This window comes from Gracilinanus agilis, chromosome 2 (assembly GCF_016433145.1).
Source record: "Gracilinanus agilis isolate LMUSP501 chromosome 2, AgileGrace, whole genome shotgun sequence".
In the NCBI taxonomy this organism is placed as follows: Eukaryota; Metazoa; Chordata; class Mammalia; order Didelphimorphia; family Didelphidae; genus Gracilinanus; species Gracilinanus agilis.
This window is the reverse complement of record NC_058131.1, coordinates 612,401,277-612,418,553: the sequence shown is the minus strand read 5'-3', so window position 1 is coordinate 612,418,553 and position 17,277 is coordinate 612,401,277. Positions and strand designations below refer to the sequence as shown.

General features: G+C 37.1%; 1 protein-coding gene across 1 annotated transcript in view; it reads left to right on the top strand.

Annotated features, from left to right (window-relative positions):
- ARMH3 (armadillo like helical domain containing 3) overlaps positions 1–17,277 on the top strand; it is a 198,571-nt gene that overhangs the window by 128,737 nt on the left and 52,557 nt on the right. Inside the window, exon 23 of the mRNA XM_044665517.1 lies at positions 11,991–12,069. Coding sequence (XP_044521452.1) covers positions 11,991–12,069 — 79 coding nt within the window. The remainder of the gene's footprint in view (positions 1–11,990; positions 12,070–17,277) is intronic.

Sequence of the window (17,277 nt, the reverse complement as noted above, 5' to 3'; positions counted from 1 at the left end):
AAAATAAATAATTTTGATTACATAAAATTAAAAAGTTTTGTACACCAAAACTAATTCAGCTAAAATTAGAAGAAAAGTAGGAAGCTGGAGGTGGGGTGGGAGGATCTATAGATTAATGCTATGCCAAATAAATGAGCTTTGAAAGATTATACAGATTGTTTGCATACTGGTTATTTGCTTTTCTTTTTAAAAAATCAAATTAGCCAATAATTTTTCTGTTTTATTGATTTTTCATTTATCCTAGCATATCTCCACTCAGAACTTCTACAGGAGTCTATTCTTTTTGTGCAATCGTCACCTATATGACAAATTTTTATTATAGCTGTTTCTCTTTGATTTTCTTTATTATTATTCCTTTTGATGCATTTTTAGAGCTTTATGAAAATGGTTTTTTTGGAATCTCTGGGGTCCCAAATTCAGGTCAGGAGTTCTTAATGAACTTGTTTTTTAAAATATTTTAAAACTTTTAGTGTAATTCTGTATATTTTATTTTATATATTTAAAAGCATTCTAGAAAGGAGTCCTTAGGGTGTATGGGGCATATAATTATACTTCATTTTGCTCTGAGTTCACTAGTTTTCTCTCTGGAGGTAGATATCATTTTTCATCATGAATTCTCTCTGGAATTTTCTTGAATCATTGTGTTGATCAGAGTACCTAAGTCTTTTATAATTGACCATAGTTATAATATTGCTTTTAAATATTCTTTGAAACAGAAACACTGGTTCTATGCCAAAGAGATGAAATAAAAAGGAAAAGGACCTATATGTACAAAAATATAATAGCTCTTTTCGTGGTGGCAAAGAATTGGAAATTGATCTTTGTACAATGATCTCTTGGTTCTGCTTACTTCATTCTACATCAGTTTATATGGGTCTTCTCAGGTTTTTCTGAAACCATCCTGCTCATTTATAGAACAGTACTATTCCTATCACAATAATATACCACAACTTGTTCAGTCATTCACCAACTGATGGACATCCCCTCAATTTCCAATTCTTTGCCACCACGAAAAGAGCTATTATATTTTTGTACATATAGGTCCTTTTCCTTTTTATTTCATCTCTTTGGCATAGAACCAGTGTTTCTGTTTCAAAGAATATACAGTTTGACAGCCCTTTGGGCATAATTCAAAGTTGTTTTCCATAAAGGTTAGACCAGTTCAGAGGTCTACCAATTGGTGCATTAGTGTCCCTATTTTTCCATATCCCCTCCAGCATGTCATTTCTTTTCCATAGCCAATGTGATAGATGGGAAGTAGTACGATAGAGTTGTTTTAATTTGCATTTCTCTAAATCACTACTAATTTAGAGCATTTTTTCATATGACTTTAGATAACTTTGATTCTACTGAAAACCAACCCATTCTTATTCTTTGATCATTTACCAATTGGAGAACGTTTGCCAGACATTCTTAACTTTTTTCCCCTTGCATGAATTTTGTTATTTTTTCTTAATCTATCAATGGATATTTATTTGGTATAGCATTAATATATAGATTAGTTTGGCTCATGTTATCATTTTTATTATATTGTGCAGGTAACCATGAACACTGATTATTTTTCTATATATTTAGGTTTTCTGCTGTTTCTTTAAGCTAGTTTTAAAAATTCATAGGAGCATTTTTTTCATAAGATTTCATAAGTTTAAGTCCCATCGGTGTCTTGACAGATTAATTCCTAGAATATCTAATGAATTTCATAATTATGATAATTTCATAATTTATAATTTCATTTAAATTCAATATGATTTCATAATCATAATAATGAATGTTTTAAATGGTGTTTCTCGATTTGTTTCTTCTTCTTGGTTGCTCTTAGTTCTGTGCAGAAATGCTGATATTTTGGATTTGTTTTGTATCCTGCTTCTTGCTTAAGTGGTTAATTCTTGATGAATATTTTGTCAATTCTCCGGGGTTTTCTAAGTAAAATATCACATCATCTTCAAATGGAAATTCTTTTGCATATTCTTTGCCAAGTTATTTCCTCAATTTTGTTTCCTCACTTTAATACCATGGTTAGCATTTCTATTACTGCGTCAAATAATAATGCTGACAATGTGAGTTTAAAATTTGTCTAGGCTCTTGGCTGAAAGATAAATGCTTGTTAGTATTTTCTGAAAGAGATGTGTGCCCATGAAAGACCACTAAAACTCTTTAAAGCTTTTCCTCTCGATTTTCATATGAACTGGGAGAACCTCAATGAACTGATGAGAGTGAAATGAGCAGAACCAGGAGAACATTGTACACAGAAAGTAAAACATTGTAGAACAATCTAATGTAATAGACTTTGCTACTAGTAGCGATACAGCAAGACAGGACACTCCTGAAGGACTTATGGGAAAGAATGCTAACCACACTGAGAGAAAGAACTGTAGGAGTAGAAATGCAAAAACAAAACATATGACATCTCTTATCACATGTATATATGGGTATGTGATTTGGGGTTTAGGCTTTAAAAAATCACTCTATAGCAAAAATTAATAAATAGGTATCAAGTGATAACATTTGTACAACCCAGTGGAATTGTTTGTTGGCTCTGGGAGGGGAGAGAGGGAAGAAGGGAGGAAAAGAAAATGAATGAAGAAAATGAAAAAGGGAGGAAAAGAAAATGGGAAAATATTTAAAAATAAAAATATTTTAAATTTAATTAAAAAAATAAATAACACTTTTCCTCTTTCCTTCTCCCCCCCTTTTCTCTCCCCATCTCTTCTTTGAATTCAGAAGTAAGTTTTAGAAAGAAAATCACTTTCCTCTAAATTGTAACTACCTATATGTTTAAAGCAACATTTCAGTTCATATCTTGGGTAATGTTGACATTGACAGTTATGTCTTGTCCATCATCCTCCCAGCGCCATGGAAGAAGAGTTTTTTGGGTTTTTTTTGGTTTGTTTTTTGTTTTTTAATAAGGGTGAGTCAGAGAAAACAAGGTAAAAATGGACTGAGAAATCCCCAGCCAATTTGAGCCTTAGCTTTGCAGTTCCATCTGTCTGCTTCGTTTTGCTTCAGTTTGCATAAGTGACCCTTATCTTCAGTTTAGTTTAATTTCCAAAAATTTCACTTGTTAGAGTTTAGGGCCTCTGTTGAAGAACATTCCAGGTTCCTGCTCCATGGATTACCTCTGGAAAAGAGTTGGATTTATTTATCCATTTCTCTCTGTCATAATGTCCTAGGAGACTCAATGCTAGGATTCAACCATATTCTCCATTATTCACCTCATCCTATCTGCCTTACATGTGGAGATATGATATTAAACAGAAAAATTCCAAGAGCCTTCCTCCAGTTTTTATGGCATGGCAGTTTGAGAAGTCTAGGCAACTTTTCTGTTTTCAGAGACATTCTTCTTTAGGAGAGAAAACAAGTTCATTTCTGATTTATCTTTAGTCTTAGTCTGAGGACAGAGCTTTCTCATACTTATTTAATTAATGCTTCTGGGCTGGGCCTGCCCTTGAGGCTAGATTTGGAAACTCTTTGACTGCTAAGAAGGTGGGGCTTTGATTAGAAATTGTTATCTTGCCCCAATGGATTTTTTGTTTCATTCTCTCCTTCCCTTATTCTACTCTAGAATTGGTCAAATTCTTTTTTTTAAATATATTTTTCCATGTTTCCATGATTCATATTCTTTTAAATTTACTTTCTAGTCCTAAGTAGTTACCTCTGGTTAGGCCAAGTGGGCATTCTCGACCTTGTGCTGAAAATCAAGTAAGAGCAGTGAGATTGAGACAACCTTCCTCTTTCTTTGTCACTTTAATATAGAATAGCCTAAGCAGCATTCCAGGCTCAATCTAACATCTGGCTGTCCAGATTTCACCAAACTCTTTGCCTCTACTATGTCATAGGAAGGGATCATGTGCTCAACCTAGAATTAAACTTCTTGTTGACTGGTCAGCAAAACTGGGACTTTTCCTGCTAGTGTGCATGCAATTATCAGTCTCACAAATACTTTCCTAACTCACTAATAATTTTCTCCTGCTATAGAAGTGTGCTTCAATGCAGAGAGCTCTCTAGATATACCACAAAATTGATTTGCTCTAATTTGAAAAATACCTAATGTGAGTTACTAATCCTCCTGCCATTAGTACTTTGGAAACACAAGCCTTAGGAAAGTTCCTTTAGTGATTTCTCAATTGCCAAGCCTAATAGCCTTTTTTCAGTCCTCATTCTTCTTGACCCTCTCTACTACTTTGCCACTTGTCAGTTATCTCCTCTCCTTGATACTCTTTAGGTTTTTAGAACAAAACTTGTTCCTGGTTCTTCTACTTATCTGAATGCTTCTCCTCAGGCTTCTTTATGTGGAGATTTAAATTAATATGCAAAATACTAAATATTATATTTACAAATAATGAACTAACAAAAGAGACTAACTATAAAAGGTACTAACCAGCCCACTCCCAAGAGCAAAAGAGGAAGAGGGAGCAGTTACAGCCAACTATAAAACAATAACATGACCACACAAACGTGGAGGCGCAGGAGAAATTAAAAGGAATTTTGGGAAATACTAAGGGACTTATTGGGACTGCTTAATAGCACTCCAAGGTTCACAATCTTCATTTATACATACCCCCCTGTGGTCCTTTGGGAGACCATTCTCCCCAATGGATCATAAAAACATAATCAATTTATAAATTGCAATAATTTGTGGATAAAAGGGGAAAAAAGAACAAAATAAATGATTGCTACATTAACAAAAAGCCAATTTGGGGACAGTCCCCTTTGGCATAAAAGTATACATTTAAAACAAATACTTAAAACAAACCCCCCCCCCCCAAGTCCAATTTTACATCCAAAAGTTCAATCTGGAACTTCTTGTGCAGTGTGTGGTCTCTGCAGGCATCTTCATGGTGCCTTCTCTAAGCAGGTTTGTCTTCTGGATTCTGGGAGTTAGTAAGTTTCTTATCCTAAAATTGCTCAAATTCAAATCAAAGTTCACAGCAATAAAATAGTCCCCTCTGAGGTGGATAATAACACAGGGATCACTCAGGGATACATGGCTGAGTTATAGTTATATGAATCAATTTCAAAAAAAAATCAAAAACATTAAAAAAATCCACATAAAAGAGAAAAAATAACTTGTGGATGAAATAGAAAATGTCAAAGTCTTACATCTAAAAAATCTAAGTAAAGGAAAAATAAAACCATAACAGGTCCTTGAATCAGGACCTAATTAAAATAATTATGCACTTACCCAATCAGTAGCCAGGACTACAGAAAGTTTGCCACTCTGTGAAAGATAGAAAAGGGACTAGATTATAGGAGCAAGAATAGCAGCCAAAGTGAGGTGCTTGATGGGGGTCACAGAAGTCCAACCTCTAACATATATCAAAATATCTGCAACCTCGAACCCCAAACAAGTTCAAATCCTCTTGTATTAGCTCAAAATTACATCAATCCCACTGAATTGGTTACTCTCTTTGACCTTATGCTCAATTGGCATATGCAGGTTGGCTTTGTGCTTCTTTGGCACTGTGCAATGGTTCTGTTTATATTTCCTTCTCCTGGAATCAGACAGAATTATTAAGCAAAGTACCATAGTACTTAAAAAACAATCAATCACATTATAGTTTAAAACTTTTTGGATATGCATTAATATTAGAACAAATGTAAACTTTTAAACTTATATTAGTGGAAAGTCAAAAAAGAAAAAGATTGAAAGTACTCGAATACTATATTGCAAATACAAGGAAAGAAATAATAAAACTGTTTAAAAAATCAAAAATATATAGCTTAGAATCAGTGACACACACCATGTCAGCCAAGGAGAGGTAGAATACAAAGGTTCCTCACCAAAAAAATGAGATCCACTTCCTTTTTAAACTTGGCCATGATCCACTGTGTGAGTGCATGTGATTTTTACAAAATAGCAGATATATAAAAACAAAGCAGTAGATAATGCATATTCAAATTAAGTACCAAATTCCCAAAATTCACAGTAGCCCAGTTATTGACAATAGCAAACAAACCCATTATTATATAGGATTCATATGAGTTTATATATATCCACTTGCTGTGTGATATTTTAAAAGACCTATGAACTGATGTATACTTGTCACAAATCTACAGATATAGGGAATCTTTCAACCTTGTGAGAAATCTAGATTGTTCTGATAGAAGTAAATTAAACTGAAGAGTTAAAATATCATGCATGCAGGAGCTCTTTTTGGCTTCCTATTTTATATATAAAAAGTTTTGGTAGGAACTTCTATTTGTTTCTCTACCTTTTAATACAACATTCTTCATAATATGTGTGTGTATATATATATATATATATATTTCATCCATTCAGAAACTACTAGATATCTGAAGTCATTTCTCAAGACTNCAGATATATAAAAACAAAGCAGTAGATAATGCATATTCAAATTAAGTACCAAATTCCCAAAATTCACAGTAGCCCAGTTATTGACAATAGCAAACAAACCCATTATTATATAGGATTCATATGAGTTTATATATATCCACTTGCTGTGTGATATTTTAAAAGACCTATGAACTGATGTATACTTGTCACAAATCTACAGATATAGGGAATCTTTCAACCTTGTGAGAAATCTAGATTGTTCTGATAGAAGTAAATTAAACTGAAGAGTTAAAATATCATGCATGCAGGAGCTCTTTTTGGCTTCCTATTTTATATATAAAAAGTTTTGGTAGGAACTTCTATTTGTTTCTCTACCTTTTAATACAACATTCTTCATAATATGTGTGTGTATGTGTGTATATATATATATATATGTATGTATGTATAAATACCATCCATTCCGAAACTACTAGATATCTGAAGTCATTTCTCAAAACTTCTTAAAATTACAATTTAAATTTTTAAGTCATCATCATATTCTCCAAAGTTTTATGCGGGTTGTAACCAGTTTTGATAGAGTCCATTCATAATCATACATGTGACAATTAACAAAGGCAAAAAAGGAAGAAAAGGCTGTATAAGCAACATGTGACCTCGATAGTTGAGATGATGAATCCAGGATACATAAGACTTATGGGCTTTTTTACAATGATATATTATTCAGCAAAATCATGGGGAAATGGTACAGAAAAAGAATCATATAACAGAATAGATATTAATTAGATTAATACAGATAAACTTAAAAAATTTAAACCTTAAAGAAATCAGCAAATACAATAATATAAACAAATAACAAGTTACAGGCAGAGCTGTCAAAAAGCTTTTTACCAATTCCAGTAGACTTGTTTACTATTAAGGGGGGGAGAAGCTAAAAAAATGATTAGCAAGCAATGAACTCCCACATATCTTTAAGATTCATTCCTCTCCCTAGTATTTATCATCCATTTACATTTCATTTGTTAGAACTTAGAATTTTGTCATAGTGAGGGAGAATTCTGCATGGAGCATTTAAGACTTTCAAAACTTTGTTGAAATATTTCTGTTTGGCTTCTAGTTTAAACAGCCCCCTAGCCTGTTACGTATTCTTGAGAAGTAAATAAAGTGGGAAATCTCCAATGAAAATAAAAAGTCTCAGGAAAAGAATTAAGTAGATCCAAACTGTACTTTGTAACTTTACCAACTCAAACTGTTGTTTCAGAGTTTTAAGCATGCTTTGAAATAGTATTTTTCCTGAAAAGTAGACTGAATGGGGTTTGTTTATAGTAAACAGAGAGAAGGGTAAAATTATTAGGGAGGACAATAGGTATCTGCATATGAAAGAACTGACTACCCCTGGGCTTTCTGAGTCTGGAGAGAGAATGGGAAAAAAATGTAAAAAGCAGGCTTATTCCCAAAACTTTGACTTCAAATCTATTGATTCTAGGCTTTCCTTGCCCTCAGGAAAAAGATGACAGAGGAGTCCCCTTTCTGTGAAAAAAATCCTAAGATACAACTATCTCAGCTAGGATCCCAGAGTCAGCTTAAGACTTCAGCTTAAAAAATGGCTAGTGCAGGCTGGAAAACTCACATGGGGTGGGGGAAGGAATTGGAGTTCTCATCAGTCCATTGGGAAAAAAAAAACGACTTGGATTGGCAGGCTGCAGGATGGGCGGGGAGCAGTGAGGAATGCTGGCTCAAGCAGATGGACTGGAGAAGCCACAGTGGCAGCAGGAGACAGGCAGCAGGACCTGGGGGAAAGCAGACGGGCATGGCTGGCAAAAAAAAATGGCAGAAGGGCAAGGCAAGAGGAGAGAAGAGGCAACCTCAGCTCTTGTGCTGGGTGGGTGGAGTCTAGACAAACTTCTAATTTTACTTAAAAGCTATCTGAGTAAAAAAAATGTTTGAGAATTCGTATCCCTTTGTGGTTGCCATAAATGTGGAGATTAAAATTAATATGCAAAATACTAAATATTATATTTATAAATTTTTATTAATAATAAACTAACAAAAGTGACTAACTAAAAGGTACTCCCAAGAGCAAAAGAGGAAGAGGGAGAAGTTACAGCCAACCATAAAACAGTAACATGACCAAGCAAATGTGGAGGCGTAGGAGAGATTAAAGGGAATTTTGGGAAATATTAAGGGACTTATGGGGGATGCAGTCCCAGGTTCAAAAATCTCCATTTATACTTTTACCATATCTTTATCCAAGTCATGCCTGTTAAAGATGTATGTCCCTTAGGGTTATATCCTGAGCCCTCTTCCCTTCTCCCTTTATATTATTTCACTTGGTTATCTCATTAGCTCTTATGGATTAAATGATCATATCTTATGCTAATGACCTTTCAGTCTATCTATCTAGCCTTAACCTTTCCATTGACCTCTAGACTCTAATCTCCAATTGTCTTGTATGCCTCAGACCTGATGTCCCAAAGACATCTTAAACACAGCATAGCCAAAACTGAAATTATCATCTTTCCCCATAAGCCTGCTCCTCTTCCTAACTTCCTTATTACTGTTAAGGGAACCACCATCCTTTCAGACACCCAGACTTGCAGCCTAAGTGATTCCTTGATTCCTCACTCTCACTCCCATATCCAAACTCCTCTTGTCAAGGCCTGTTGCTTTAACCTTAATCTTTTGTATGCACCCTTCCCTCCTCTGATACTGCTACTACCCAAGTATAGGTCCTCACCACTTATCTCTGAACTATTGAAATGTTAAGTTCAGAGAACAACTAATAGTGTGGCAAGAAAGAAGAATGTGTGAAGAACAATAGTTTGAAATAAGACTGGAAAGATAAGTGATATCCAAATTATGGAGAACTTTGATTACCAGATTGAAGATTTTTTATGTTATCTAATAGAGAACAGGGAGCCATTGAAGATTTTTAGGAAGGAATGTGACATGATCCCATTTGGGTTTTAGAATAACAATTTGGTAACTATGTGGAAGATCAGTCAATCAACAAGAATTGATTTAGTGCTTAAGATGTGCCAGATATTGTGTTAAGAACTGATTATACAAAGAAAAAACAAAAATAGTTCCTGTCCTCAAAACACTTATGCTCTGTTGGCAGATGATAACATATATACATTATGGGCATGTGCAAGATGCATATCTTGCACACACCCATAAAGAAGTAACCTTAGAAAGAAAGGCATTAGGCATTTGAACTGAATCATAAAAGAAGCTGGTGTAGAGTGTGGGGGGTAGGGACAAAGCTAATGCAAAGGCACAAACTTGGGACATAGTGTTTTGAGTGAAGAATAGCAGATAGACCATTGTGACTGGACCAAGGAGAATGTAGAAGAGAATAATAAAGTGTAGGAAAGCTGACATGATAGGAAAGGATCCGGTTGTGAAGAACTTTAAATGCCAAACAGAAAAGTTATATTTGATCCTAGAGATAATAGAGAGCCATTAGAGTTTGTTGAGTGAAAGTAACTTAGCCAGACCTGTACTTTAGGAAAGCCACTTTGACAGCCAAATGGACAATGATGAATAAGAGTGGGGAGAGACTTAAAGCAAGGAGAACTGAAGCCATTGCAATAATATAGATGAGGTGATGAGTTCCTGGATTAGGGTGGTAACTTTGAATGGAGAAAAGGGGAAGATATATGAGAAATGTTATAAAGAAAGAAATTACAAAATTGAGTTAACTGAGAATGAGGAACTAAGGATGACAACAGGTTACAAACCTGAGTGACTAGAGACAGATGGTGATGCCCTCAACAGAAATAGGTAAGGAAATATGAAGAAAGTCTAACCTTTGGAAAGTATAATATATTCTATTTTGGACAGGGTTGAGTTTGAAATGCCCTCAAGACATCAAGGTAGAGTTTTCGGAGTATAAGAATCTTAGTAGCTAGAAAAAAAATTCAGAAATCATTTAGTTCTACTTATAACTGAAGCTTGAATCTCCTCTTACATCTTCCTCATCTTCTTCCTGTCTTTTCTTTTTCCTTCTTCCTTCCTCCTGTAGTAGGAAAAACACCATCTACCTACCTTCATTGTTGTTAAAAGTGTGGCAACTGGATTCCATTACTCTTACCTAATATCCATTTTACTCTTGAGGCATTAAATCTTTCTCCAATTTCATGTCCGTCTCTATTCCCTTCTTTTTCTTCCTCCCTCCACTTCTTCTTGCTTTGAGATATACGTAAGCCAGAAATTTCCTTACTAAAGTGGACTAGACTTTGCTGGGAATACTTAAAGGCTGAAATTAAATCATCAGCCTTAATATATAAGGTCTAAAGAGAAGTAAAAATCTGTATCCACTTAAGTGCCCATACCATGCTGTTTGTTCAGTTATCATCCCAGAAATTCTTTCTGGTTATATTCTATATCTTTGTCCTCTAATAAGACATGACATGCGCTATTTGAAAACTCAACAAAGTTTCTCTTTGCTAAATTTTACTTTTTTCCCCTTCAAAAAATGTCCAAAGTCCAAGCAGACCCTCAAGTCTATTTTTTTTTTTACCCTTGTACTTTGGTGTATTGTCTCATAGGTGGAAGATCGGTAAGGGTGGGCAATGGGGGTCAAGTGACTTGCCCAGGGTCACACAGCTGGGAAGTGGCTGAGGCCGGGTTTGAACCTAGGACCTCCTGTCTCTAGGCCTGACTCTCACTCCACTGAGCTACCCAGCTGCCCCCCTCAAGTCTATTTTTAACATTAACCCTTTGTTCCAGCTCTGACTAGGCAGTAACCATCCTCTGTCTGGACTGTTTTGGTGACTGCCACCAATCTAAATGGGGAGGAAGGAAGAGACAATTCAGCTGTAGCAATTTCAGAGGATCTTTTAGGAAAAGGGAAAATCAGTTTTCAGGATAAAGGTACAGAAAGAAGAGGTGTTAGATAAAAAATTTTGCCTCCTTCACAACTTGGCAAAAGGCTGGCCTTTATACCTTGCCTGTTTCTTGCTGCTGTCCATCCAGTTGGTCTTTTCAGTAATAATTCAGGCATTTGGAAGCATAATGGATTTGAAAGGGGAGCTTTCAAATAACTCTGTTCTTCTTTAGAAGCTCCTTATGTCTATAAAAGAATGAAATTACTTGTTTCCTTTCCCTTTAGTCCAGGTGCTTCATTTCTGGCATTTCTGAGTGGAGAGGCTAAGTGGTACTTGGACTTTCCAAATAAAAGTCCTGGAGAGTCAGCATTATGACATGTTCTCTCTGGGGAGTGGAAGTAGAGGAGTTTTCTTTGGAGTTTGAGAACTGTTCTTCTCTGCCCAAATTTCTCTACATCTTTTCGGCCTCTCTGGAAACCCTGTTCAGCTGCAGAGAGATGAATCAGTCACTATATAGTTTAAAGATCTCCCTCTAGTCTTCCTACCAATGTTACAAAGGATATCGAGGTTATGTGGCCTAACCCAGTCTGAGAGAATCCCATAGGCCTCTGAGCAGCAGGTCTGTTTAGCCCAGCCAATCCAATCACCATAAGCATAGGGTTTGAGAAGTGTAGCACCTCTTACCTATTCTACACTGGAAGTTTACTGAAGATCTGTCTTGTTTCTTTGGGATACTCCTCCTTGCACATGGAAACACCTTACCACATTGATGCCTTATTTTATCAAGAGCATGAAATCCAGGCTGTTGACTTAATGTCTTTTCTTCTGGCACCTAGAGCTTTACAAATGTCAATTCTTTGTTTCAGAGCTATCATCAACCATTTTAACCCCAAGATTGAGTCCTATGCTGCAGTGAATCATATATCCCAGCTGTCTGAGGAACAGGTAAGGAATATTACAACTTTTTGACTGCTCTTTAGTACTGGCTGGGAGTGAGAGGCCAAGGGAACCCCTTTAGCTGAGTCTTCTCTGTTTGAGAACAACAATTCAATTGCTGGGAGGAATTAAGAAGGAGCCTATAGCCTCTGTAGCAGAGACGCTTCTGCTACCCACATCATTTGATTATATAAAAGACAAGCAGGTGACAAGTTAGTGTGTTCTTAGTGGCCTGGTGAGGGTGGGTGGTGTTTTTCCTACTCCAGGCAGACAGTCATGTTGATTTTCAAAAATAAGAAATGAGAACTTGGAAAAAGATGAAACTTCCAATTAGAGAAATCCTGAGTTCAGCTTAATTTGTAGCAGTTGGGCTCATTAAAGTCAGTGCACTCATTGGGACAGTAATTGAAATAGGTTGGCCCTGAGCAGTGATTTCTGAACAGGTTTTCAATGGGACAGGCTGGCTGAGTAGGAATCCAAATACAGGCACGTATCTGTTTTCCCTGAACTTGGCCTGATTTCCTGTGCTCCCAAGGCGCCTACACTTGGGTGTAGATTACGTAAGAGTGCAGATGGGGTTTTGGCATGGCAGGAGGACGAGCATGATGTATGGGACTGGGACACTGAGCCCTATTTTTATATCATAAAATGTGCCATCCCTTTCACAGTTCCCTCTCTCTCCATACCCCTCTAGTTTGGGGTCCCTAGGTACTCATGTGACATGGGGTACATAATAGTCTTCAAGATAGCCAGGTTGCTGTATTTCCTCCCTTCGTGTTCTTTTATCTGGCCTTATTTGCATTCCAACCCTAGCCTCCTGTGAGGTAGGCTGTGACCAGTTGTGACATGATCATGTGTTTTGGCTTTCTTAAAGGCCACTAGACAGGGCTTAAAGAACTTCTCCTCTAACTTGTAGTTCTAAAATGTGCCACCATTAGTCCTTTCCTTTTATCCTAACTTTAAACTGATGAACAGGTCAGAGTTATGTTCACTCCTACTTTCTTTATTGTCCTTGTTTTTGTAGGGAATTCTTCCTGGCATTTAAAGTTTGATGTTTTGACTTTTTTGTTTTTTGTTCCTATCCTGCCTAGAGAGGAGTCATGGGTCTTACTCCACTGAACATGTTTTCTTTCTCCTGCAGTTGCTGTCTGTAAGATGGTGCTGCCTCTTCCCTGAAGTGCCATTTCAGATCAATTATATTATGTGATTTTTATTTAAAATGATTCAATGCCTTTCTGCCTAGCTTGATAAATAGAAGGGGGACAAGTTTGCTACTACACTAGGTCCCAGTTAATCTGTTAGGGAAAAAAACTTCTTCATTTTCCTTAAACTATCAGCTATGTGCAGTATTTATCCTCAGTAGTTTTGGAAGGCATATGCTCTCTACTTCCAGGGCTTTTCATTCAAAACAAAGTGGGCCTGGGTTCAAATCCATTCTCAGACACTTCCTAGCTGCGTGGACCTGGACAAGTCACTTAAACCCCATTGCCTAGCCCTTACCACTCTTCTGCCTTAAAACCAGTACACAGTATTGATTCTAAGATGGAAGGTGAGTTTCCAAAAAGTAAAGTGGGCTGGTAAAAATTTCCTCCCAAAAGTATATATATCCTAAGCTAAAGAAGGGAAGCATTTTTTTTGTTGTTGTTGTTTTTTGTTTTTGAGAGGGAGAACATGGGTCTATGTGGGACTGGCAGTATAGGGAAATGTCTTGAAATAGTCCTCCTTAGCTTCTCACTTCTCAACCTTCTCTCTCAACGAGCATCTATTAAGAGCTTACTGTGTACCAAGCACTGTACAAAGCATTGACAAAAACACTGTCCCTCTTCTAAGACACTCACATTCTAATGGGAGAGACAAGATAATAACAACCAATAACCAGGAACAATGAAGATATATAAAAGTAGAAAGTAAGTTGTCTTAGAGAGAAATGGCCCTGGTAGCTGCAGGGACTAGGAAAGGCTCTTGCAGAAAGTGGCACTTGAGCAACTAGGCCAATATAGTTGAGACATAGAGTTGGTGGAGAGGAATAAAGTGTAAGACTGGAAAAGTAGGAAGGGGCTGGGTGATGCAGAGCTTTAAATGCCAAACAACAGACTTTGTTTTTGATCCTGGAGGTAAAAAGGAGCCACTATAGCTCATTGAACAGAGGGCAAGAGTAACATGATCAAGAGCCATGCTCTTGAAAAATCACTTTGACAGTTGAGTAGAGAATGGAGGTATAACCAGTCTTGAGACAGGGAGCCCAGTTCTATTATTCTAGCAGTCTAGAAGAGAGGCAATGAGGACCTGAACTCGGACTGTAGCAGTGTGAGTGAAGAGAAGGAGTTGTATATAGCAGAGATATTGTGAAGGTAGAAACAGATTGGATATGTGGGATAAGTGAGAATAAAGAGTCAAGATTGGCACCAAGAAATAATATACAAAATAATTCCTACAATGTAAGTAGAAAGAACAACCACACAAAAAAATCAAAAGTGTGGATGCAACTAGGTGGCTCAGTGGATTGAGAGCCAGGCCTAGAGACAAGAGGTCATAAGTTCAAATATATCCTCAGACACTTCATAGCTATATGACCCAGGGCAAGTCACTTAACCTCCATTATCATTCTTCTGCCTTGGAACCAGTGCACAGTATTGTTATGGGAAATACCAAAGTTTGTAGCAGGATCTCTCCCAAAGAATTGGAGGCTCAAAGCTCTGCTCTGTTCAGAGGTATAAAAGTGTTTATTTAAAGAAAAGGTTGGAGGGCAGCTGAGTGGTTCGGTGGATTGAGAACCAGGCCTAGAGAAGGGAGGTCCTAGGTTTAAATCTGGCCTCAGACCCTTGCTATCTGGGTGACCCTGGGCAAGTCACTTAGCCCCCAAAGTCTAGCCCTTACCACTCTTTTGCCTTAGAACCAATAAACAGTATTGATTTTAAGATGGAAGGTAAGAGATTTTTAAAAAGAAAAAAGAAAAGGTTGGAATGGCCTAAGCTGGGGAATTAAGGTTTGTATATTTATTGAGGGTCTAGGGGGTTGTCACCTCCCATTCCAGAGAATCCTCCATCTTTTCCTAAAATAGTCCTCCCTTGGGCATTTTTGGGCATTCTAGGAGTTGAACTCCGGAAAATGGCTGTAGAGGAGGACAAGTCAGGTAGAAGTGATCTGACTCATCATGAGTGAACTTAAGGACAGGAAAAGGGAGCAAGGGGCATGCACAGGTTTGAGGGATTCCCCTGGACCTGGAGAGCCTTTAGTGCACATTTTATGTTCCCTTCGGTGTTCTGCTTTCTATCACTTATCAACCTGAAAGTTGTCTTAGTACCATCCTGGAATGCTCTTATCAGCTGGATGGGGAACATAGGGAGGATATAGGATAGTATACAACAGAATATACAAGAGTAATACAGGTATATGATTAATATATATTTTGCAACATGTACTAAGTGGTACTAACTGGTGAAAAATATAAGATATCAAAACATGAGGATCCCCCTTGTGTCACTATCCACCTTCATCAGTATTGATTCTAAGATGGGAGGTAAGAGTTTTTTAAAAATAAAATTAAAAAGATTATGTTTTTAAACTTGTGAAGATGATGGCATACTATGAACAATAAGGAATTTAGGAAGAGGATAGGATTTTGGTTCTTCGGATGGGTTAGGGATGGAAGGAAGATAATGAGTTCAGTTTTGGACAAGTTGAGTTTGAGATGTCCAAGAGAAGTCTTTGGTGATTGAGTGATTCTAGCTCAGCAGAGAGACTATGGTTGGAAATTCAGAACTGGAAAATATCTACATAGAGATAATACTAGAAGCCATGGAATCTGATGAGATCAACAAATGAAATAGTATAAAGTGAAAAGAGAAGAAGGCCCAGGACAGAGTTTTAGGCAGTATCCATAGTTAATGGGCATGATATGGAAAAAGAATCAACAAAGGACATTGAAAGAATGGTTGGAAGATTGGAGAATCAGGACAAAACAGTATCAGGAATCTGAGAGAGGAATTAGTAGCCACGAGTTTTAGATGGTGAAGAGAGGACAATAAGAATGAAGACTGAAAAATCATTCATTTGGTGATTTAAGAGATCATTGGTAACTTTGGAAAGATCCGTTTCAGTTGAATGATGAGGTCAGAAGCCAGACTGCAAAGGATTTAGAAAAGAGGGGAGAGGCTATGGAGGCACTAAGTATTGACAGCTTTCTCAAAGAGTTTAGCTGAGAAGGGAAAGAGCCTTCAATAGTGTTAGCTAGGGTAGGGGTGGTAGAAACGAGTGAGTTTTTAAGGGTGGGGAAGACATGGGCATATTTGTAGGGAACCGAGAATGAACTGATAGACAAGAGAAGACTGAAGGGAAGAAATCGATCCTGAGGAAAATGAGGGAGGACAGTTTGCTGGAGAAGTTGGAAGGATATGGAATCAAGGATACATGTAGAAGGGTTGGCCTTGATAAGAAGAAGGGACAGTACTACAGCTGAGACTGAAATGGAGGCAATCCTGTTGACTTGGTTAATGTTCTACCAAGGCCCCTTTCAGAAATGCTACCAAGTATAATTGCTACTTCCTCAGTAGCTTTGAGGATCACTGAATGATGACAGTTGACTGTACTTTGTTAAATTTTTTAAACTCCACCCCCATACCCACTGCCACTCCTGGCTACCCCATTCATTTTTTAACATTAATGTTACTGTTACTTAATGTCAAGGGTATTCATAGCTGTGTAAGGGTTTAGTGGTTATAGGTGCAGTTGGGCCCTGTAGCTATTAGCAGTTATTCTGGGACCTGGTTTCCAGAACACATTAAAATAAATCTTAAGGACCATAGATAGGAGCAACTGGAATTAGAGAATTCAGTAACTCATAGGGTAGATAAATCTATGTCCTCTTAGAGCTGTCTACCTAATGTGCCACATTGTTAAAGGCTTCTGAATTCTGACAGCCTTGAGAAACAAAATTTTCAAGAGCAGAGCCCTCCTCTTGTATCCTTTACTTGTACTATTTTCAGTGAGGTTTTCGTTAGGACCATTGTTCCTTTCTAAACAAAACCCAGGCTTCCATGCTGGGGCTCTTTTTCACATGTCCAAAAGATGGATGCGAATTTGCTGTTAATTCTTCTTAACTTCATGGAGGGCAAAGCATTCTAATCAGCTAATACCCTCAGCATGACTAAATGGTTGTGAATTTTTCAGCCTAACTAATTGCATGTGTTTCCATAATGCATATACAGGTGTCCCATT